Below are 22,330 nucleotides of genomic sequence, written 5' to 3' on the forward strand. Positions count from 1 at the left end.
CTTTGTTAGCTCATTAAATGAAATTAGAAATTTTACACACAAGAAGTATTTTACTTTTCTAGTTAACAGAAGGGGCCATCTTGTAATAAAACAGATATGCAATTTTTTTTGGACCAATAAGAAAATCAAATTCACAGATATGCAATTGTTTGACTAATCACTATATTATCATTTACTTTTAACCACATAATTTTGTTAAAATAGATATGCAATAGGCACTATCTTGTAATCAAATAGTAATACAACAGTAATCATTTATTTTTAACTACATAATTATATTACTTTTTTCATCTAATTCACATGATTAATTTACCTTCTTTAAAGTAAATTGAAGATCCTCAATGGCAACAAACACTGCATTAATGACTACTTCTACAAGCAATTACATATCAAGTAAATAACATTCGAACATAATATTGATAGAAATTAAACATTCCTTAACTACAAAATTACAAAACATTCATGGGAATGGGAGGCAAAGAAGGCTCCAAGAATTGCTTTGGCTCTATAGTGCAACAAAGTATCAATTATACCTTCTCCTAACCTCTACTAAATGAAAGTATGTTTATGCATAGGTGCTATCATGTTTTTGTTTTGATTTTGCACTGATATTCAATTACATAATAAATTTTTAGCTGTAAAACATATAATAAGCTAGTCCTTACTGTAAAAGAGCATACGAAAGAGATGTAACAATGTTGTGCACCATATACTCTTCCATTAACCTGACGTATTCCATTAAAAACTTGTCTTCTTCCTCCGTCCATTGTTCTTTCTTGTACTCACTTCCTTCTCCTACTTTCATCGTTTTAATTTCTCACAAATAAAGCACTTCCCTTGAAGCAAAAATAATTACAATAAATTTCAAATAAAGCTACAATAAAAGGATAATTGGAGAGCACTTTTTAAAGGAGGGAGTGGCATGAGCAAACAATTGGAGAAATGAAAAGATAAGAGAAGTTAGAAGCCAAAAAAAAATTTAAAACCAAGACTGAGGAATGTTGCTTGGTTCATTTCCATTAGTCTCATAAATAACATTACATGTCTGGTAAACATATAGTAATGAAAAAGAAAAAACTTATCTTCTTAACAGCATATATTCATAGTTAGAAATTCTCAAATATAACTACTCAATAAATATTAAAAAAAAATCCATATACATGTAGAGAGACAACATGTAAAGGTTAAAGGCGACAAAAGGAAGAAGGAAAAAAAATCATACTTTGTAGAGGACACCCAAAACAGTAGAGGATAGAGGCAAAGGTCAAACTTAGACGAAGAAGCACCAGAAGGACATTGATGTTGGAAGAAGGAGATAGAAGATGAAGCACGAGGACAAGGAAGGAGCTAGAACTTATAGAAACACTGGAGGAAGGCTGTTTACACTAGAGTCCGGTAAAGAAGTTGCTGCAAAGGCCATAACTTATTGTATGCCATTTGCAATTTGGAGTTCTATGGGGAGAAGACACTTGAGTTCCTGGCTGAAGGAGATGCTGAACTTCTGAGGCAGGGAAGATGCATTTGGTTAATTAACTAATGGTTTTTTTAGGCCTACATTTGATAGGGATAAGTCGCCCATTAAAAATAAATTATTAGCATAGTTTATGGGGAGAACAAAATAGCCATGACCTTCTTATTAACAGAAAGCCTGGTAGAAAAATGACAGCTAAAGTGAATTCATTTAATGGACTAATTTTTCAGGCCTGCTCTTAAGAAGACAAATCGCAAAAATAGAAAAATGCAAGGTATAACATTTAGAAAATTTTAATCCTGGTTTATTAACCTAATGAGCGAGTTCTTAAGGTGTATGGCCAGATGGGTCTTACATGGTGTAATTATGGTGATTTCAGACTTAAAAGTGGGTATGGATTGATGGCGGGTCACTTGAATAAAGAAAGAGGAAGAAAGATCAAATATTTATTCTCTGTGCCACACGCTACATCACGTGGTTAGTCTGCCACAGTGCACAGAGATAAATTTAAATGTAACGGGCTCTTCTGCACCATGTCCCGTGGCGTACGGGCAAATTTTTTGATAAATTAGTTCATGTTTGTGCATGAAAACATAAGAGAGAAGGGGAAGAAAATGAAGAGAACATTGGAGCTCTACTAGGACACATATATTGGCTTCAATTGTTGATATTTTAAAGCTCTCAAATACCCAAGGTAGTAATCTAAGCTTTCTTCTTCCTTTCTCTACCTCATTTATGATGATTTATGATAGGGATTGAGTTGGGAGATAGATTTTCAGTCCATAAGATTATGGATCCAATGCCATTAGTTAAAATGAATATAATAGGAGTTATTTAGGGTATAGGAACACTACATTAATGGTTTTATCAAGAGTTTGTTGGGTAAAGCATTTAATATCCAAAAAGCCATATAAATGTGGTAGTTGGAAGAAGTTTGTGTTCATTAATGGTGGTTTGAAGTATTATTAATGATAATATGCATTAATGAAATCTAAAGAGCCCATTGGATATGAATGGGTAGTGAATTATGGGTTAATAGAACAATGTGTATGGAGTTATGTGTTGATAAATTCTCAAGATTAAGATAATGATGATGTTTTGTGGTATGGATGTAGTGAGGTTTTATTTTTGGCACCACTCAAGCTTGTTGAGGCTTTGGAAGTTGGTATAGTAAGGGGTAAACCTTTGACCTCTTAAAGATTTGAAGTAATTAGGAGAAACTTAATCTTTATAGTTAAATGTTAATTGTATTTGGGAAATGTGATTTATGATTTAAATCTTTGATGCATATCAGCAATGTGTTCGATTGTGAAATGATTTTAGAAAGGAAAATATTAATTTTGGCCACCTACTTATGATTTATGAATTTACTTGTGGCATATTGTTGTAAAAGTGAAGAATTATGATATGTGATATGTTAAATGTGTGGAGTGACTAAATATGAGATAATTTGTCATGAATTGATTCTTGAAATGCATATTATATGAGAAATGTGTATAGCATGATCATTGGCGACAGTTCACCTAAGGAGAGGAGTAGATTGGTTTAAATCCACGTGGTACTGACAGTGACTATTGGAATCAAGAACTTGCCTTAACACCGACCGTTAGAATCGGGAGGTGGCCCTTGTCCCATAGTTAATTTGAAACAGTCCCACTTGTTATATGAGGGACTAGAACCTAAATAGTCTCTATCAGTTCACGAGGAAGTTAGATTAGGAGTACAACGCCCCATGATTGTTAGCATTAGAGAAAATCAAATTACATAAGTGAGTGAGTTCACCCTGACCCAGTAGATCCTCACAAGTGAAAGGTTGGGTTAGTCTATGAAGGATGTAACCACGTGATAGCCACCGATTTTATGTTGAAGGTAACAGGAGGATATAAGATTGACAGATAATCATACATATAAGTCTGGTCACATAGTTGTTAGTTTTGTAGTCCGGCATGTGTTAGATATGCATGGTTGTTATTATTATGATTCCGTGTTGTGTTTTATGAAATATCATGATAAAGTGTGTTGTGATAAGCCCGGTCACATAGTTGTTAATTTTGTGAACCGTGATCGAGTGTTTATTCATGATATCTATATATATACCTAATTGTATCTATTTATAATTGATGTGCAACTATATAGATTAGGTGAGATTTAGTTACTGAATAGTCGTACTTACCCCTCAATTCTCAATATTTTTAGGACATAACTCATTGGATCCAAGTTGGGAAAAACATATAGAGGCCTAGGATTGTGGAGAAATCCTCTTTATGCCTCTTTTTGTTGTTTTCATGTGTATTTATTAATTTAATTGTCAACTAGGATCATCTGACATGATTATGCACTACTTGTATGATTTTGTACATAACTTGTGTATTTTGTGCTTGGGTTAGTAAGTTTTAATTATAAACCTATGGATAAGGCCAAAATACTTGTGCAAGTAGAGACATGCATTTTGAAAGAATTGGAATGAAAATTGATGAATTGTGCAGCTTTTGCTCCCCCTTTTTGTTTTGAAAAAAAATTGAAGTTGAGTAGTGATTTTATTATAAGCGTGTTTTTAATTGTGTGTGATGTATTGCACAGGTCCGTTAAATTCTATTTAGTATGGTCAGATGGTTGGTATAAGCTATTGACACGTAAGGTTGAGTTAGGACACCCCATTCGTGAAACTTTGTGAAAAGTGGTCAAAATAAATTTTGGTATCTAACTTTGCATATAAAAAGAATTTAAGTGTGAAATCAGTCATCAGTGCCATTAGTTAGAGCTAGGAGAAAGCTCCATGTAGACATCGAAACCACCTCAATCGGACATCGAACGAAGATTTGGGACTCGTTGGAAGTTCGCTCTATGTGCTGTCAAATGACAGCACTGATGCTATCAAATTTGTGCAATCTGCTGTGACATAGAGTGCCTCATGCTATGGCACATGGCACAGAGAAGACAAGCCATGGCGCACGTGTTTTTTTTACACAAATATCAGTTTTGAGTTTTAAAACTTATTGTTTTGGGTCCCACTTGATTTCTAAGCTTTCACATTACTTTCAAAACTCTAATTTGAGCTTATTAAATAACGTTTATGATTCGAAACATTGAATTTGGGATTCCTTTAAAAAAAGATTTGAGAAATTTCCTTTATGAAATTTTACAATTGGGTAGTCCTTTGAGGGTTAAACCCTAAATTTCCATGATTTGGAGTTAAATATGATTTAGTAAGAGAGACCTTACACAGGACGTGCTTTAAGGGTAGAGAAGAAAAGGCGTTACTTTGTCTTTTTTAGTACAAGAAAGCACAGACATTAGGGTCCCACTTTTGTGCAATGATGTCTGAACAAAAGAATTAGAGTTACTAATGAAAGTGAAGACCTAAACAATTTTGAGTATAAAAGGCTGATGCATTGAGAATAACTAAAAACCAAAGGATAAGAAAGTGTTACCTTTTTGTTGAATCATAAAGCTATGGGGGAAGGGGAAAAAAAAGTGAAATGGGCTTATTGCGCACCGATACTCCAGCGTACCTAAAATATTCCCAAAGGAATTGACCCAATAAAATTATACAGTGTCTTCAAATACCACACAAGGACAAAATAAAGAAAAAACAATAGAGTTACAGTGGATAAGGATTGTCTAGGGGAATAGTTATTATAGATATATTGATTTTTGTTATACAAACACTTCATATTAGATTAAAATGTCTTATAAAAAATAAGATTATAAATTGTATTTAATGAACTTTGTTTATACGTGTAATTTTGCAAAAAAAGAATGTTTTGTAAATTTAGATGGAGAAAGTATTAATTAAAATATTTCCTTTGATGTTAGGCATAAATTATAAATGAGTAATATACATATATAACACAATAATTATTAATAACTTATTTAATTAATTTTAATAAAAATTTATCACTTAAGTAGGAGAAATTAATGTAAAAAAATGAAGGATGAAAATGCAAAAAAAATACTAAACCAGGAGAAAAAGAAAGGAAAATACAAAAATAATTTGAGATAAAAGTAAGGTAATGGAATGGAAGAAAATAATTCAATATAAAAATAATTTGATACAAAAAAATCACCCGCTTTTGGAATGGAAGCACTGTAAAAAGAAACTACTACAAAATAATTGTTGCTCGTGTAGTGCCTTGTAGTTGAACAAAACAAATAATCAAATCACATGCAAATGGGTCACTTTTCTAACATGTAAGGGAGCAATTTAATGGAAGAAAATGTAAATGTGCTTTTGAAAAGCTTCTCTAAATTACATTGGCAAATCCACATTTTGGTTGCTTTTAAATGTGCTTCTAGAAAGTCATTTTGAATAGTTTTAAAGTAGCCAAACAACATTTGACTTTTTAAATATAGAAATGTTCTTTCAAAAAGTTAAATGTGATAAATCCAAATAGACCCTTAATAATCAATAATGTTTAAAGTAGTTGTTATTCATGCTACATAACTTGTCAATTGATAATATGCACATTTAGTGCACAACAATGTATAAGGTGGTTGCTATTTATGCTAAGTCACTTATCAATGAAAAATATGTACAATAAGTGGTCAATGGTGTACGAGGTAGTTGTTATTCATGTTAGGTAACTTGTTAATAGAAAATATGCACATTTAATAGTTAATAATATATAAGATACTTGTCATTCATGCTAGATGACTTGTTGATGTAGAATATGCACATTTAATAATCAATGACATATAAGGTACTTGTTATTTACATTAAATCACTTATCAATAAAAAATATGCTCGTTTAGTAGTCAGTGATGTATAAAATACTTGTTTGCATAAATAGCAAGTACCTTATACATCATTAACCACTAAATGTCTACATTTTTCATTGACAAGTGATCCAACGTTAATAACAAGTATTTTATATGTAATTGACTACCAAAGGTGTATATTCTCTATTGACAAATTACTGACAAGAATAAGAACTATCTTATACATCATTGATGAGTCATTGTGCATATTTTTTATTAACAAATAACCTAGGTCTTAATTGTACAATGGAGCCTCTAATTCCATTTTGTCTTTAGTCAACCTTCTCAGTTTTTAGTGACTTGGGGCTCTTGATTTGTTTGTTCAATCAATATAGTCATCTAATTATGGATTAATTAATATTGATGCTTTATTACACTACCTTTTATGACATGACTTATAGACCTTACATATTAGAATTCTATATCATTGATATTCTTTTTCTCTCTTTCTTTCACCCTTTCATTTATCCATATATTCTTATTGCTTCACAACTCATAATCAGATTCGTTTTCATTGCCCACTAAATGTGCATATTATTAATTGATAAGTCATTCGACATAAATAACAAGTACCTTATACATCATGAACTACTAAATATGCATTTTGTTCAATTACCAATCCATCCAACAGAAATAATAGCTACCTTATACATCATTGATAATTAAATTATATTTCACTAATCTTGTCTCCGTAAGTTATATATATATCTGTATATATAACAAACGGCTCCAATAGCTTAGTGGTTCATATTTCTTTTGGGAACTATTTGGGCCTAAAATGTATACATTTAAACAAAGACCAAAATAGTAGGAAACGTAGTGTCAAGCCCAAACAAACGAAGAGGTAGGCTTGATAAGTCTTTAAATGAAGCAAAGCTCAGTCCACATAAAGGAAACCTCCTTGATTAAATAAGTGCTAAGTCATGGAAGAGACGTAGCCTGTAAGACTCAAAATGACTAAGTCAAAAAGATCATTATCTATACAAGGGATCATTACTTGACGTGCCCTAAATTTCGCAAGTCCATGCCAAGTAAGAGCGAATATTTTGGCATAAAGCATCTAAGCTCCTTGTTTGGCAGACAAAATGGCATAAGAGGAGCATTATAAATAGGGTTTAGCTAAAGAACAACCGATAATAAATATAAACACTAAAGCTTCATCACCCTACTTATCTTTCATATTATATTGCATATAAGATTTTAGTTATTCCTCGTCCCTATAACATTAAAAAAATTTAACCCCTGATCAATTAAGCTAAACGAAGGTAATTAAGTAAATTATATTGTTGTATGGTTAAAGGATGGTTATAGAGTATTAATGGCCCAATGGGCAATAGTTTTAACTTAGAGATTAGGACTAAAATGAGGTTGGATCATCCAAACTCTAATCACCCTTATTGTACCACGCATCGTGTAATGTCTGCTTTGACATTATCAAAATATACCACACAACACTATCATGATAATTAAGATTAAATAAATCCTTATATTAAGTTACCATAATAGACAAAGGTCAAAATTCCAAGGTAGTTACAAATTGGGATCCTAAAAAAACCCTTTTAAAATGTGTTTAAGCTCAAACAAAACTTTAAAGTATCATTTAAGAGGACACAGAAGTATGGCAAAAGAATAAACAGCTAACAAATATTAACAAGGCAAACTAGGCATTATGCCAAACGTGCTCTATCCGTTGTAATGCAAATGTCATCTGTTACAGGGGATGAAATAAAGAGGGAAGTCCTTTCGTTATGCTGTGTACCACGGTGCATCCTGCTATCATGACAACATTAAGCTATCAGATAGCTTTCTATAACCAACTTTTGCAACATACCATTTCACCATAAAGCGTCCAATTCAAGTGTTCACATGTAACTAATCAAACTACCTAGTTATTAGCACTGATTTTACAATAAAATACATCATCATTTACAAACTCGATACTTGGATGTAAAAAGTCACCTTTTCACTTCAAAACATGCTTAAAGATGCCTAAAACCATAAAGCAATTGCTAAGAGCCTAGGACTACTTAAACTAACTCACATGAACCACAATGCACCTAATAGAACAAATAAATACACATACATTTATCTCAAGCACAATACAGCCATTGAAACTCCAAATTAACACTAATTAGGGGGTAAATGTATAATTCCACATAATATCTCTATGGCCATTAACTTACATAATTATTATAATAATACTTACACTAGTATTTTCACCTCTCACAACCTTTTTCATAACAATTACAACAATTTAGATCAAAATGTACCAAAGTATCATATTATTGTCAAGTGCAACGAAAAATGCATGTCCTAAGTTGGCAAAGCCAATCAATCATATATATTCGTTGATCACAACCAAAAAAGAAGACTATACAATTGATAACTCTCTTAATCCTTAGCATCATTTTCCTTTCCTTTACCCCTAATAGAGTTTTCACTTGTAAAATGTAATCATGAGGGTGAGAATAATATCTCAATAACCAAATAATCTAATATATCTATGAGTATGCTAGGAAAGTATATGAGCATGTGAAATAGCAAGTAAAACAGGTTGAATAGGAATATATAGAACACATAACACAACTACATAATGCATGATCGACTACTCCACCTTATATTCTCCTTATTTTCTTTAACTGAATCTTTAGGCTAACGATTCAATAATGGTAAGTTTATATGGCTAGACCGGTCGAAGCTCACTAATTATAGGAGGCAGCTAATCCAAATGCGCCTTCACCTATTATCAGATCATAGATTCCCTTTTTTTAATACCAGGGCGTTGTATGCCCAATCTATCATAAGGATAGCACTAGGACTTCCAAACAAGAAAACTGAGCATCGAGACCATTAAAATGCCAATAAATACCATATGAAAAATCACTTTGTACCATTCATTGTAGTGTATGCTGCATGTGCCACAGTGCATGATTAATTTTTTAGATAATAAACATGAGTTAGACTCATGAAAAATATAAGGAATAATGGAGTTTAAGAGAAAGGGACGAGGAGCTCGTGTTTGGTTCTACTAAAGCTTAGTGATTGAAGCATGTTAAAGTGATTCAAACTTGTCTACACTAAAGCAAGCCACTACTAACCTCTCTTCTTCCTCTTCACACCATTTTTAAGCTAGGTTTTACTTTAAGATGATTTTTGGTTTATAGGGATTACGGGTCTGAATCAATTGGCTTACATAGAGTTAATGAGAATTGTTTAAATTATTTAAATCTAACATTTATGGTTTTACAAGTGTTTGGTTGAAGAAGGCTATTGATAGCTAAAATGGCAATTAATGTGGTTGTTGAAAGTGTTTTAATGTTACTAATGATGGTTTGAGGGTTCAATAAAGTGAATGTAAGCTGAAGGGGGTTAATAAACTCATGGTTATGTATGAAGGAGAAGAGATTGTGATATTGAGAGTTTTAAAATGTTAAATTGAGGAGTAAGAGTTGTTAAATCATGACATTGATGATGGCGGTATGATAATTTGTAAATTAAATTACATATTGATACCATTCAAGCTTTGTGAATCTTTAGAAGGATATTATTGAAGGGTAAACATTTAGCCTTTCAAAAGTTTGAAGTAATTAAGAAAAATTTGTCTTATACTTTTATATATTTATTTATATAGTGTATTAAACTATTTTGAATTATGAAATTGTCTAATGCAAGCATGGCATGCAATCTTTAAATAATCATATAATGATATGGATTTATAAATTTGTTTGGGAATTGGTTATAAGGATGAAACATGTGATATGGGGTGTTATTGTGATACAATAAATAACCTATTGCTATGGTAAATTGACAAATTGTGATATATGTACGTGTGTATGTATGCATATATGTGTTATGCATAATAAGGGAAGTACTAAATTGAGGAGTTCTACGATGATATGATGATGTGTGAGTATATGATAATATGAAGTTCAATGACATATTGTAATGTGAGAATGTGATAATTATAAAATGATATAAGTACAATGATGTTGTTAAGCATGCCTATATTATGGATGTTTATGCATACTATGAATTATTGCACTTGAGCATTACATGATTATGTGAGATGGGAGTTCGCTTAGGAAGATGAGCAATGACTTAAAATCCATGTGATATAGTCATCATTTAGAGCTCCATAACCTGTCTTGATATATTTTATATTATTTGTCCCACTTGTTTGATAAGAAACTAACCCATAGTTTATCAAGAAACTTGAACCTATTATAATTTTTACTTGTTTGACGAGAAAGCTAATTTAGGGAGAACGATATCCTATATTATAGGATTTGGGAAAACCATAAATTACAAGTGAGTTAAGCAACCTTGTGTAATAGCCCACAGTTCTATATTGGAGGCCTAAGGAGAATATAATGATCATGTATATTGTTAGAAAGGATGCATGGTTGTTTATATTGTGACTCTTGTGATAAAATTACATGAATCCATGTGATTGGCAATGTTAAATTTGACATGGAACCTTGTAAATGATAAGTTGATATGTGAGTGAAAAAGGCATGTTACTTGTATTTTAATTAATTGACATGCATTAGTATATTTAGATGTATCCTAGTTACTAAATGGTTGTACTCACCTTTCTCTCTTCAATACTACAAGTATTAGCTCATTGAGATAAGGTCGAGGAAAACAACCTAAGGCTTAAGATTCTTATCCTAAATTTATAGGCCTGATTTATTTTGGAGAATTTATTTGTATAATTTAGAATGATACTGCCAACTATAAGATTACATGTTTTTGGCTTACTTGCATTATCTAACTCTTACGTTAAGATTTGTATTTTGGACTCTAAGTTGATTGTGTGTTAAATGTGATATTTAGAAAGCACGAAAATACTTGTGGAAGTGAGAAATAAGTAACTTTGTGAATGATGGTGATTTATATGTTGTGTTATGCAATTGAGATAGTAAGGTCTCTCTTACTAATTCCCAATTTATTAGAATTGAGGTAATCACGGGACTAACCCAACTAAATCACTAAGTTTATAAAATTTACACAAATAAGATCTCAAGTTTTTAAAACTTAAGATGGTATAAAATTATTTCATAAATTAAATTAGAGCAAAACTTGTATACAAAAGCATAGGCATCATACTAGGTAAGATAATATAAAATCAGAGTCAAAAGAGCAAAAACAAAGATTCTGGCAAAATATACTACATAATAAAATTTTATGTTATAACATAAACTACAAAACCCATGACAATAATGTTGTCATGGAAGATTTTTTAACTGAATTTTTGACGAGCCCTAAATCTTTGTCCGGTATTTGATTGAGGTGATCTAGGTGTCTATGTAAAACTCATTAAGTGAACTTGCTAATGGCATTGGTCTCATTTACAAACTTTATCATATTAAAAAGTTAGACACTCAAACCAAAACACCTGCTTTCTCACATTTTTCAACTTTCAAAGTATCCAAAACCCAACCAAAGTGTCATTAGTTCACACAACCATATAGATCATACTCAAGGGACTTAAGATGGCCCATGTAACATACTATAACAACCAGATATCACATATTTTATAAATTTAACCCTCAACCCTTACTTTAGAAATAACAAAGGGAGGCATTTTGACTTCAAAACTTAATATAATCCAATCCAAACATACATATAGTTAAATTTGCACTTGTATTAATATTTTGACCTTGCTTATATATTTTAACTAAAAAGATACCACATGCACTAGGGCCCAAAATACACATTTTCATACTTAATATTCAATAGCTCAGGTAATAACAAAATATGGATATTATAGTTGGCAATATCAATTAATTACACATATACATCTAAAATTACGAGAGGCCTACAGTAGGAAACTAAGCTCCTATGCCTCTAGTGTTTTCCTTTTATCTTGCTCGAAACTAGTGCTTGTAAAATGTTAAATAGAGGGGTGAGGACAACCATTCAATAGTCAATGTTAATCTAACTGATACAAATGCATGTTAATTAATTATAATGATGCAAATTTCATATTCAAATAAAAGCATATTTATATATTAAACCACTCAATTCATATAGTTACAAAACTAACGATCATGTGACATTATGTTACTTAGCATGCAAGGGTCATAATAATAACAATCATGTGCCTTTTATAAGACATGCAAGACCACAAAAATAATAACCATATGGTCTTATAATGATATGCATCAAAACACATATGGGGTTATAATACTAACAATCATATGCTCTTGTCAAATTAAACTAGACCACAATAATGATAATCATGTAGTTGAGATATGATATGTATAAAAAATGCCAACCTTATACCCTTTTGATACATCCAACATGAAATCCAATGGCTATTTAGTGGGCTTTATCTATGAACTTAAACTTCCTAAGCCTTCCACTCATGAGGAGCTCTTTGGCCAAGGCTACTACACTCACTTGTGCGACATGATTTTCCTTAATACTAACAACGATGGGGTGTTGTAATCCTAAGCTAGCTTCTTTATGAACTAGTAGAAACTAGTTAGGTTTGAGTCTCTTGAAGAATAAGTGGGACAGTCCTTCAATAAAAATGGGACAATGGCTACGTTTTGACTCCAATGGTTAGCAGTCACGCTAACTTTTGATTCTAATGGTAAGCCGCCAATACCACATGGATTTGCAGCATGTGCTCCTCTCCTTATAGGCAAACTTCCTCCTCATGTGATCATGTCATACATAACTATACAATACGTTACATGCATATTCTTATTCATCAATAGTACACAAGTCATTGGCATCATTTTTATCATAACGTGCTCAACATTTTTTCCAACATAATCACACTCACATAATATCTCAGTTTATAAGTTTCATCTCATCACACTTACTCGACAACTCAACACACACACGCGCGCGCGTGCATTAACATATCATTTTTATCAATTCAACCACATATACACATATCACACAAAATTTGTCACTTTGCCACCATTTGTATCAAAACTTAGCTTTACAAATATTACATATTTATCAATCAAATCTTCTCAACAATAATTTATTAAACACACAAATGTACAAACTAAATTTTCTCTAGTTACTTTAAACCTTTGAGAGGTTAAATGTCACTCTTCAATCACAACTTACTTTTCGAGCTAAAATCAAGCTTATCGATACTTTACAAGGTTAGTCTACAATTAACACTAATACCTATCACTAACAATCATCAAAATCACTACTTTCAACATATACTAATATCATTCAACACCAAAAATCATCGTCAACATCACAAATTATTCACTTCCAACTCTCAAATTTTAACACTTTAATCACCTAAAACTCTCAACTCTTAAGTTTAATCATCATATTAGGATTATTAATTCTCATTAGCTCCAGCTAACCTCATTAAACCCATTTACCACTAATAGTGGCTTCCAACCATCCTAACTTTTATCACTAATGGCACTTTAATACACAAATTTGTTCATAATTGGGAGCCTACTCTCATGAATACATAAAACCATTATATCTAGGCTTAAATAACTCAAACAACTACCATTAATCTCATTTAGACTAATGGGTTCGAACCTAAAGCCTTAAGTCCAAAAATCCTCATCTCCCAATCTCAAATCTTACTTTCAAAACGTGAGGAGAGAAGAAGAAGAGATAAGAAAGGCATAGATAGGTAAAATCAAGCTCTAATAACCTCAAAAATTTCTAAAAGTTGATGACCTGATAGGGAAAATACTCTCTTTGTGCCTCCCTCTCTATTTTATGGAGTTTCTCTTCATTTTGAATAGTTTTCATGTTAAAAAAAAACTGGTTTTGGCAATTATCTTATAGTGTAAATTTTTATGTTACAACATAATATACAATGGGTCAAAATCTAATTTTTTTCTACAATTAAAGCTTGGATGGCCCAAATCACTTTCAAACCCAATCCAATAGTCATTTCTAATTGTCATCAAATCCATTTATACTTAAATTTACATATTTACCTTTTATTAGTTTAATTAAGGGATTGGTCATTGAAAATGTTGTATATATAAAATGTATATGCTATAGTGTATTGTGTAGCATCATAGAAAATTTAACCCTGATTAAATGAGCCTAATTAAGGTAATTAAGTAAATTCATGTGATGTATGACTAGAAAGGTCTAATGAATATGTTTGATTGTAATTTCATCCTTAATTTCAAGTTTGAAATGAAGTCAGGTTGCCTAGGCATTAAAAAGGGAGAAAATCTCCAGGGAGTGTTTTTATGCCACATGCTACAGTGTGCAGCACCTTTGCTGTAGTGCATAGGTGACAATCTGAAAATAACCTTTCTATACCATGCGCCACGGTGCATAGTCAAATTTTTAGTTAAGTGAACTTGTGTCTATTTAAAACCAAGAGAGAGAGAGAGGAGAAAATAAAGAGCACCCCTTATTCCTTTGCAAGGTCTTGCTACATTGGAGGTTTAGACAAAGAAGATGTAGATATAAAGAGCCATCTCATTAGATATATCTTCTTAGAGCCCATCATTGTTAAAAAATTAGCAGTTTCATTACCTTGCACTAAGGATAAACAAACATCCTTACACGATTCTTTAGCTATAAGAATATCCTACATAATTCCATAACATTTCTAGTCATAGTTAGAATTAAGTTTAAGTGATAGCATTTGAAAAAAAATCTCATAATCCATTTCTATGTAGATCGTATGACTAGAAAAACATCGAGTCACCCTCAAACCTTTTATAATAGCCAATCATTTAGCCATGAGAGTTGAATCAGCAACAACATTCTTCCCACAACCACCCAAAAAATCCTAAAATTCATCTTTGCAAGCAAGACCAATACTAAAAGACTTCAAGACGCTATTAAAGGAGCCATCAACATTAATCTTAACTCCTCCAATAAAGGCCTCCTTTAAAACAAACTTCTATCAACTAACTCCATTTTTTCACCATGCTTCATCAATTTATGTCGAAGCTTTGAATTTTTACACTCATTCACAATCCTAAAAGCATTTATAATAACATTTTCAGCATTCACCCTTTCCTTATCAAATATCCAACTACATCTATTTTTCCAAATTTCCTAATAAATTGAAGCAATAAGTGCCCTTTCAACAGCTCCAATCACATTATTATCACAAAAAACATCAACCAACCAAGCAAAGATAACATATATACTAATATTATATATCAATATCCTAAACAACAACCAAGCCAACAAGATCTTATGCAAGGGTAGTGGAAAAGCACGTGTTCTATTGTCCCGTTCTCCTTCAAGTAAATCAGGCAGAAGGTATAAGCATAACACTTCCTTTTGAATTGGAAAACTTTTATAGTAATAGCACCATTCAACACTCTCCAAATCTTAAGGGGAGCTTCCAAACTCCAAATTCTATTCCATAATTTTCTATAAGGCCTAAAAGAAGAACTAGGCCCTTCCTCCTCCTTCTCTTCATTTTCAACTCTTGCTAAATGATATCCCGACTTCACACTATATTTACCATTTCTATAAGGCATCCAAATTAATATATCTTCACCAACCAAAGGAGGCAATCTCACCTTTAGAATTTCTTTTTTTACCCTCAGCAGAAATCGAATGCTCAATTGAGCCTAAGTCCCACTTTAAGATATATCAATTTAGTCATCTTCCCTAACACCTTTGCCTTTCAACCACAACCCCTTCAATCCAAGAACCCATGTGTCTAACCATAAATTTGCATGCTAAGCATCATTAATCTGCCAAACAAAATTTTTCTTTAACAAAGCACAACCTTCAAGGATGATTTTCCAACACCAAGATATCTAACCTAATTATTTCATATAATTAACACTAAGACGACAGAAATTAAGTAATGTAACAAGTACGCTAGACAATGGTCCAATATTTCTCATATCCAATAACAAATAAGAAAGTACATACTCACATCTATCTCTTGCAGAAAAGAATGGAGTGTCAAGGAATATGCATGCATGAAAGGTTTTTGATGATGACTGGTGAAGAACCCTCCTTGATGAAATTAATGCGAGGCTTTGAATCTTAATTACGCGGGTTACAGCCTGCACCAGCCGGCCCTTTCCACCTGCAGCTCGTTCCCTTTCAGACGAATTTATTTCATAATGTTTGCTTATGACAATGACATACATATCTCCATATACATACTTCGTTAGGATCAATACATCACTTTGCGATCTTTCTCGGTCAAATATTACATCGTGATTTGAATGCATGCGATGGCAATAAAACAAACACATATACTATACACACAGCACCCTTCATTTCTACATCGCACCTGCTCGTTGGATCCACGCAACTACGTAAAATAACGTAGTTATTATAAAAACGTTCTAGCTATACTGTCCCACATGTTATATTCTTCATCATCAAATCACGCGTAATGATCTAAACGGTTTGCTTTAATCTTATCGTACAGGACTCATAAAACTATTAATTATTAGAAAGGGGCGCGTCTCTCCGATTTTGGTCCCCATTACGTTGAAATCTCCTGTCAAGCACAAAAATCACGCAATTGTTTTTTTTTTTTTTTCCCAGGGGAAAAAAACAGAAGAGCGGACACTCACGATCTAATCTAATAGTAATAACAGGCAAATTATCACACCCAAAATAAATCAATAAAAAATTTCTAAAGTCTTCAATCCAATGAGACCAGCTGAAAATCCTGGTCAATGGAAAAATCAAGGTATGTGTTTATGCAGTGGCCGCTATTTTCTGACCCAATTGACCCGCCCAAGCCCAAACCTTGGAAGGGAAACCCCATGTTGTGCGACCCACGGTCCCTGTAAGCCGGATTCTAGCGAGGAAGGACTGCAAGAGAATGGGACTTGGCCTCAAAGGGCAACGCCAGAATCATAATTTCCATTTCCATGGCGTGATATGTTGAATCAAGAGAGGGAGATAAAGAGAGGCAAAGAAAAACACGTTAGAACCAGCCTTACGGTGAGACAGGGACACAACATGTGATTGGAGTGGAAGAGATAACCTCATAGTCACAGTTTCCAGCTCTCTTCCGTTCCCTTCCTTCCCTTGTCTCTCTCTAAATCGTCCCGGTGGAACTCGCAGTTGTTGCTTTCTCTCAGAGACTCATCGAACGGGCTCCGAGATTCATTCGGGCCTGCAAAAAATCTGGGTGGAGTTGTTTGATCTGTATTGAGTTCTTGGACGAGGGGATGGAAGAGAGCCTAGTTTGTCAGTGGAGCGTGATTAGATCCCTCTTGGCAATCCTTCAATGGTGGACTTTCAATGTCACTGTAATTATCGTCAACAAATGGATCTTCCAGGTCTGTATCCTGTTCATCTGATTGTTGATCCCCATTCCTTCCATTCACCTATTGAATTTCGTAAAGCGGCTTACGGGTCATTTCTTTTCTATTATGTTTTGGATTTTAAGTTTGCTGCGATGTTGGCATCTTTTAGTTATCACGATCAGTTTTATTCCCGTGTCCCAATTAATCGTAAATCTTAACCTGTTTATTTGGATTTGAGAACAACGAGGAATAGTATGCTTGCTTTGCCACTGACGAAACATTTATCACCTTTGTTTCAACTTGGTTATATATATGTAAACCTTAAAAGCTGTATGAGGCAAACTTTTGATTCGTAGAATTTGGATTTCTTGAATTTGATTTCCTAACCTGGACGATTTAAATATTTTGTTAGAACCTCTGTTCTCCGGGCGGCATCTGAGATACATAAAAAGCTTGTTAATCATTTTGATGATTTTCTCTTAATCTTGGTTCGTTTCTTAAGAGTTTAAAGAACTACTCAAAATACGCTGAGTGACGCAATGTCCCTGTTTTAGACAGGATATAATTTAGGGAGACTTTAAAATGTAATGAACTTGTTCAGAATAGTTGTATGCCTGTTTAAATTGTGATCAGAATAGTTGCATGCCTGTTTAAATTGTGAACAAATTTTACTTTGACTTTAAAGCTCCTGGAAAAGTGTCATTTTTCAAATGAAGCTTGGACATTCCATGGGCACTTGATCCACAAACTTGGTGCCATTTTATGTTGATCCCTTAACTTCCTCGGATATTCTTAAGTTGTATTCATTAGTTTGTCAATTTCTAGACCATTTCTTAGAAAGACATAAACGATTTAACCAACATATGATTTACTTTTTTTCATGCTTTGTTCCATCCCCATGGGAAAAAAGTTCTTCAACTTTTTGTTGCTTCTTCCACATATTTAGACTGTAGATATCCATTGTCCTTATTCTTCACACGGGTCCCTCAGTTGTCAATGACAGCAACTGCTATAAATCCAAAGGTTTTCTTCTTTTGCAGAAATTGGATTTCAAGTTTCCCCTATCGGTATCCTGTGTCCACTTTATCTGCTCAGCCATTGGAGGATACATAATTATTAAGGTGCTGAAACTTAAACCACTGATAACTGTTGACCCTGAAGATCGCTGGAAAAGAATCTTTCCAATGTCGTTTGTGTTCTGTATTAACATAGTTCTGGGGAATGTGAGCTTACGATACATTCCAGTATCTTTTATGCAGACAATAAAGTCATTCACACCTGCAACTACAGGTGAGGCTCAATAATTGTGTAATATTTCCTTCACCTGCTTCATGTCAAACTTATTAAGGACAAATTCATCTGATCTTTATGAACTTGCACAGTTGTGTTGCAATGGCTAGTTTGGAGAAAATATTTTGATTGGCGCATCTGGGCATCTCTTGTGCCCATTGTCGGGGGAATTCTTCTCACATCTATTACAGAGCTTAGTTTTAATATGTTTGGATTCTGTGCTGCTTTATTTGGCTGTCTGGCTACATCCACTAAGACTATTCTTGCAGAGTCTCTGCTGCATGGATATAAATTTGACAGGTAGGGTCATTATGCTTGTCTTCTTCTCTTTGTATTTGATTGTTTCCTTTCCCATACTTGCCACTAATCGATCAGATTATATTATCAAATGCCTACCCCTTCCGATGGTAAATGAATTTTCAAGTCCTACAAACACTTTAATGATCCAATTTTCTGAAGAACCTTTTGCCTCCAAGATAGAGATAGAAAATTTTCCATATTGGAGCTTAAACAATTTTGGGTGCCGAGAAATTTGATCACATGACAAACTCTATATATTGGTCAATATTTGTTGCAATTTGCACCAAAAAATGGGTGTGACCGGTGAATGGTTGTTTCAAGGTTCACAATCTTAATTTTGAACTTATTTAACTACATATAAAACAGAACTTCTTAGGATATTAAGATCCTGCCACTTGGTTTTTTTTTTTTTTTGGATAACCACTTAGTAATATTTAATTGTGGAGTGTTTACCAAGAAAATCAATGCAAATGTCCTTGTAACAATGAAGTGGAATATTGACCTTGTAAGGATCATGCAAATTTAAAACCTGTGAACTTAAAACATTGGGAAAACATAGTTTTGGATCTTGTAATTTGCTCGAGTTTTGTTATAGGTCCCTATACTTTTTTTTTTCAGTGTTTTATATCCGTACACTTCTGTTTTTCGGTGTTCTAGGAACGTAGAACACTAAAAAATAAAAGTATAAGGACATAGAATACTGACAAAAAATGCAGGAACCCAGAGTTATATTTTGCTTAAAACATTTCACAAATAAAACTTACTATTGGAGACAAAAGTTGGGATCCCAAAATTCATGTCCAGCCATACAGAGTGCCTAGGGCATGTGAAGCCCAAAGTACATCAAACAGTCACAAGCCTGCATACAACCATCAAATACCAGGTATTTAAAACTAAACTTACATCATTTGGCTAAGTGAAACAAATCATAATTTATTTGCATAAGGATCATACTGTAGCAATAAACGTCCATCATTAGCCATTATCTCATGGCTGACATGGCATTCAAAAAGAGTTTTTCAAGTATCATAATTAAAGTTATAAGTTCAACATAAAACTCCTAGGTCCATGGCATTATGACATTATGCAAAAAGAGGCATGTGCTACACCAAGGAGTAAATCTAGATTGATGCAAGTTGTGGGCATCTATATGGCTCATTTTGTATCTACTTGCTTCTAAAGGCTGCGATCAGTATCAAGAATATAACTTTTTTTAATATTTTTTATTTAAGCTGTTTGCGTGTTAACTAATGTTGAAGCCTATTTTATCAACATCCACTAAGGTGCTGAGCTATTGCCTTTGTTTCTTATATTTCAATTTATGTTTTCACTACCAAAATAAAAATTTAAGCCCGTTGGGTAACTTGTCATCTTTCTTGCACACGTGAATCTGTGATAACCTGTAGTTTTTTAATCTCTTCTATACCTTCAGTTCTGCGCATGTATAGATTTGTCTGAATATCTTTAGCATGGCGTTAGTGCAGTGCATATGCTGATTTTTTTTTATTTTTTTTTGGTGTGTATCTTTAGCATAAACACAGTTTATTATATGGCACCATTTGCAACCATGATCTTGGCGATACCTGCAATGTTGCTTGAAGGCAATGGAATTCTGGAGTGGCTTAGCGCTCATCCATATCCTTGGACAGCCCTCATCATTATTTTGAGTTCCGGGATTTTGGCCTTCTGCCTTAACTTCTCCATTTTCTATGTGATACACTCCACCACTGCTGTAACATTTAATGTCGCTGGCAACCTCAAGGTGAGATCCGAGTCAGAATTAGATACCTTAACCTACGATGCTTTTAGGTCATGTTTGAACCCATCGTTTTCACTGTCACTTGGCTTTATATATGTATAGTTGAAAATTCTGCTTTTCTATTCAATACATGTAACCAATCTCATGATCACGTTCTTAGAAAGAGGATGCCATTCCTTCACCTCCACATTTTTCTCATCATATTTCCCTGCTCCCAATTGTCATTGAATTTTTTGTTCAGTTTTACATGATTGTCACTTATGTCAAGGTAGTAAAACCTGGTGTTACATGTTGAAACGGAAATGTTATATTGCCTGCAATCATGGCGATTGTGATTTTCTTATTATATTTTCTAATTAATAAGAACCATGCTTTATATGCAGGTTGCAGTTGCTGTCCTCGTTTCTTGGCTGATATTTAGAAACCCAATTTCACCTATGAATGCTGTTGGCTGTGCTGTGACTCTTGGGGGATGTACATTCTATGGATATGTAAGGAATGTGATCTCCCAACAGCCACCTGTTCCAGGCACGCCTCGAACACCCCGGACGCCTCGAAATAAATTGGAGATGACTCCTCTTGTAAATGATAAATTAGATGATAAGGTCTAATGGGTTTAGGCAGGTATCAGGTTTCTGCCGTTTGGAAGGCAGTAATAGCGAGAGAGGGTAAAAAGGGGGGCAAAGTGTTGAGTGATTTCTTCCCTTATATCACCCGCTATTTCTAGTATACATCCCCCGCCCCGAATCCCGTTATTGTTAGTGTTTCTTTGTCTGGATCAAATATTCGGTACAGTTCTTTTGTCCTGTAATATTTCTTTTCTTTTCTTTTTTTTTTTTGTCGTTCCTCGATACCTATAAATTGCTATTCTTATTTATGCCAACTAATTGAATGACCCTAACTTCGGTTCTGGGTTTCCATTTTTGTCTTGTTTCATTAGGCTTTCGCAAATTTACTTTCATCCCTTTTTTCGAGGGCGTGGAGAAGGGGTGGGACAGTGGGAGGGTAATTGATGGCGGAGCATTGAAGAATATGTCAATTTCCAGCGCCAAAACAATGTTAATGTTTGGACATGATTCTAGTTTTTCTTTTATGGAATAGTGTGTTCGTTATTGAAACCCGTGGTCTCTAGTCCTCAATAAAATATGCAGACCGCATAACCTGAACCGCACATGGGATGTATGGCACCAACTTTTACACAGGTTTTGTCGCTCAAGTAGAGTATAGGCCTGATTTATTTGCATTTTGCGCGAAGTTTATGATAAATCAAAATTTTCATGATTCTTAATATTATTTCCGGCTACTCTTGTATTTATATGGATGAATGTGTTGATGATTCCATACATCAACAGTTCAGAATCACCTCCCGAAATTTGAAGATTGTTTAGGCAACCTTAAGGGCCGTTGGTTTTCCATTGAACAAAAATTAGTTTGTTAAAAATTTATTTGGTAAAAATTAATTTAATACAAGTTTGTTGTGATGACAAAATTTATGTTTGGATATAATTTTTTTAAAATTGGTTTAATAAATTAAAAGTTGTT

General features: G+C 33.3%; 1 protein-coding gene across 1 annotated transcript; it reads left to right on the top strand.

The window, feature by feature from the left end:
- The first annotated feature begins 16,953 nt into the window (after positions 1–16,953).
- On the top strand, positions 16,954–21,708 carry LOC129303258 (UDP-galactose transporter 1). Its single transcript, XM_054942454.1, has 5 exons — positions 16,954–17,472; positions 18,480–18,729; positions 18,822–19,029; positions 20,560–20,791; positions 21,172–21,708. The coding sequence occupies exons 1-5, from the start codon at positions 17,362–17,364 to the stop codon at positions 21,397–21,399; spliced, it is 1,029 nt and encodes a 342-aa protein (XP_054798429.1). The 5' UTR covers positions 16,954–17,361; the 3' UTR covers positions 21,400–21,708.
- Positions 21,709–22,330: the final 622 nt, after the last annotated feature.

Source organism: Prosopis cineraria, unplaced genomic scaffold (assembly GCF_029017545.1).
Source record: "Prosopis cineraria cultivar Desert tree isolate PC_DT_omini unplaced genomic scaffold, ASM2901754v1 PC2, whole genome shotgun sequence".
Classification (NCBI taxonomy): Eukaryota; Viridiplantae; Streptophyta; class Magnoliopsida; order Fabales; family Fabaceae; genus Prosopis; species Prosopis cineraria.

Bases quoted from the DNA above. Each gene is read 5' to 3' on its own strand.
- LOC129303258 (XM_054942454.1), top strand. From the start codon at position 17,362: ATGGAAGAGAGCCTAGTTTGTCAGTGGAGCGTGATTAGATCCCTCTTG. The intron at 19,030-20,559 runs GTAGGGTCATTA...GTGTATCTTTAG, and splicing joins CATGGATATAAATTTGACAG to CATAAACACAGTTTATTATA. The intron at 20,792-21,171 runs GTGAGATCCGAG...CTTTATATGCAG, and splicing joins ATGTCGCTGGCAACCTCAAG to GTTGCAGTTGCTGTCCTCGT.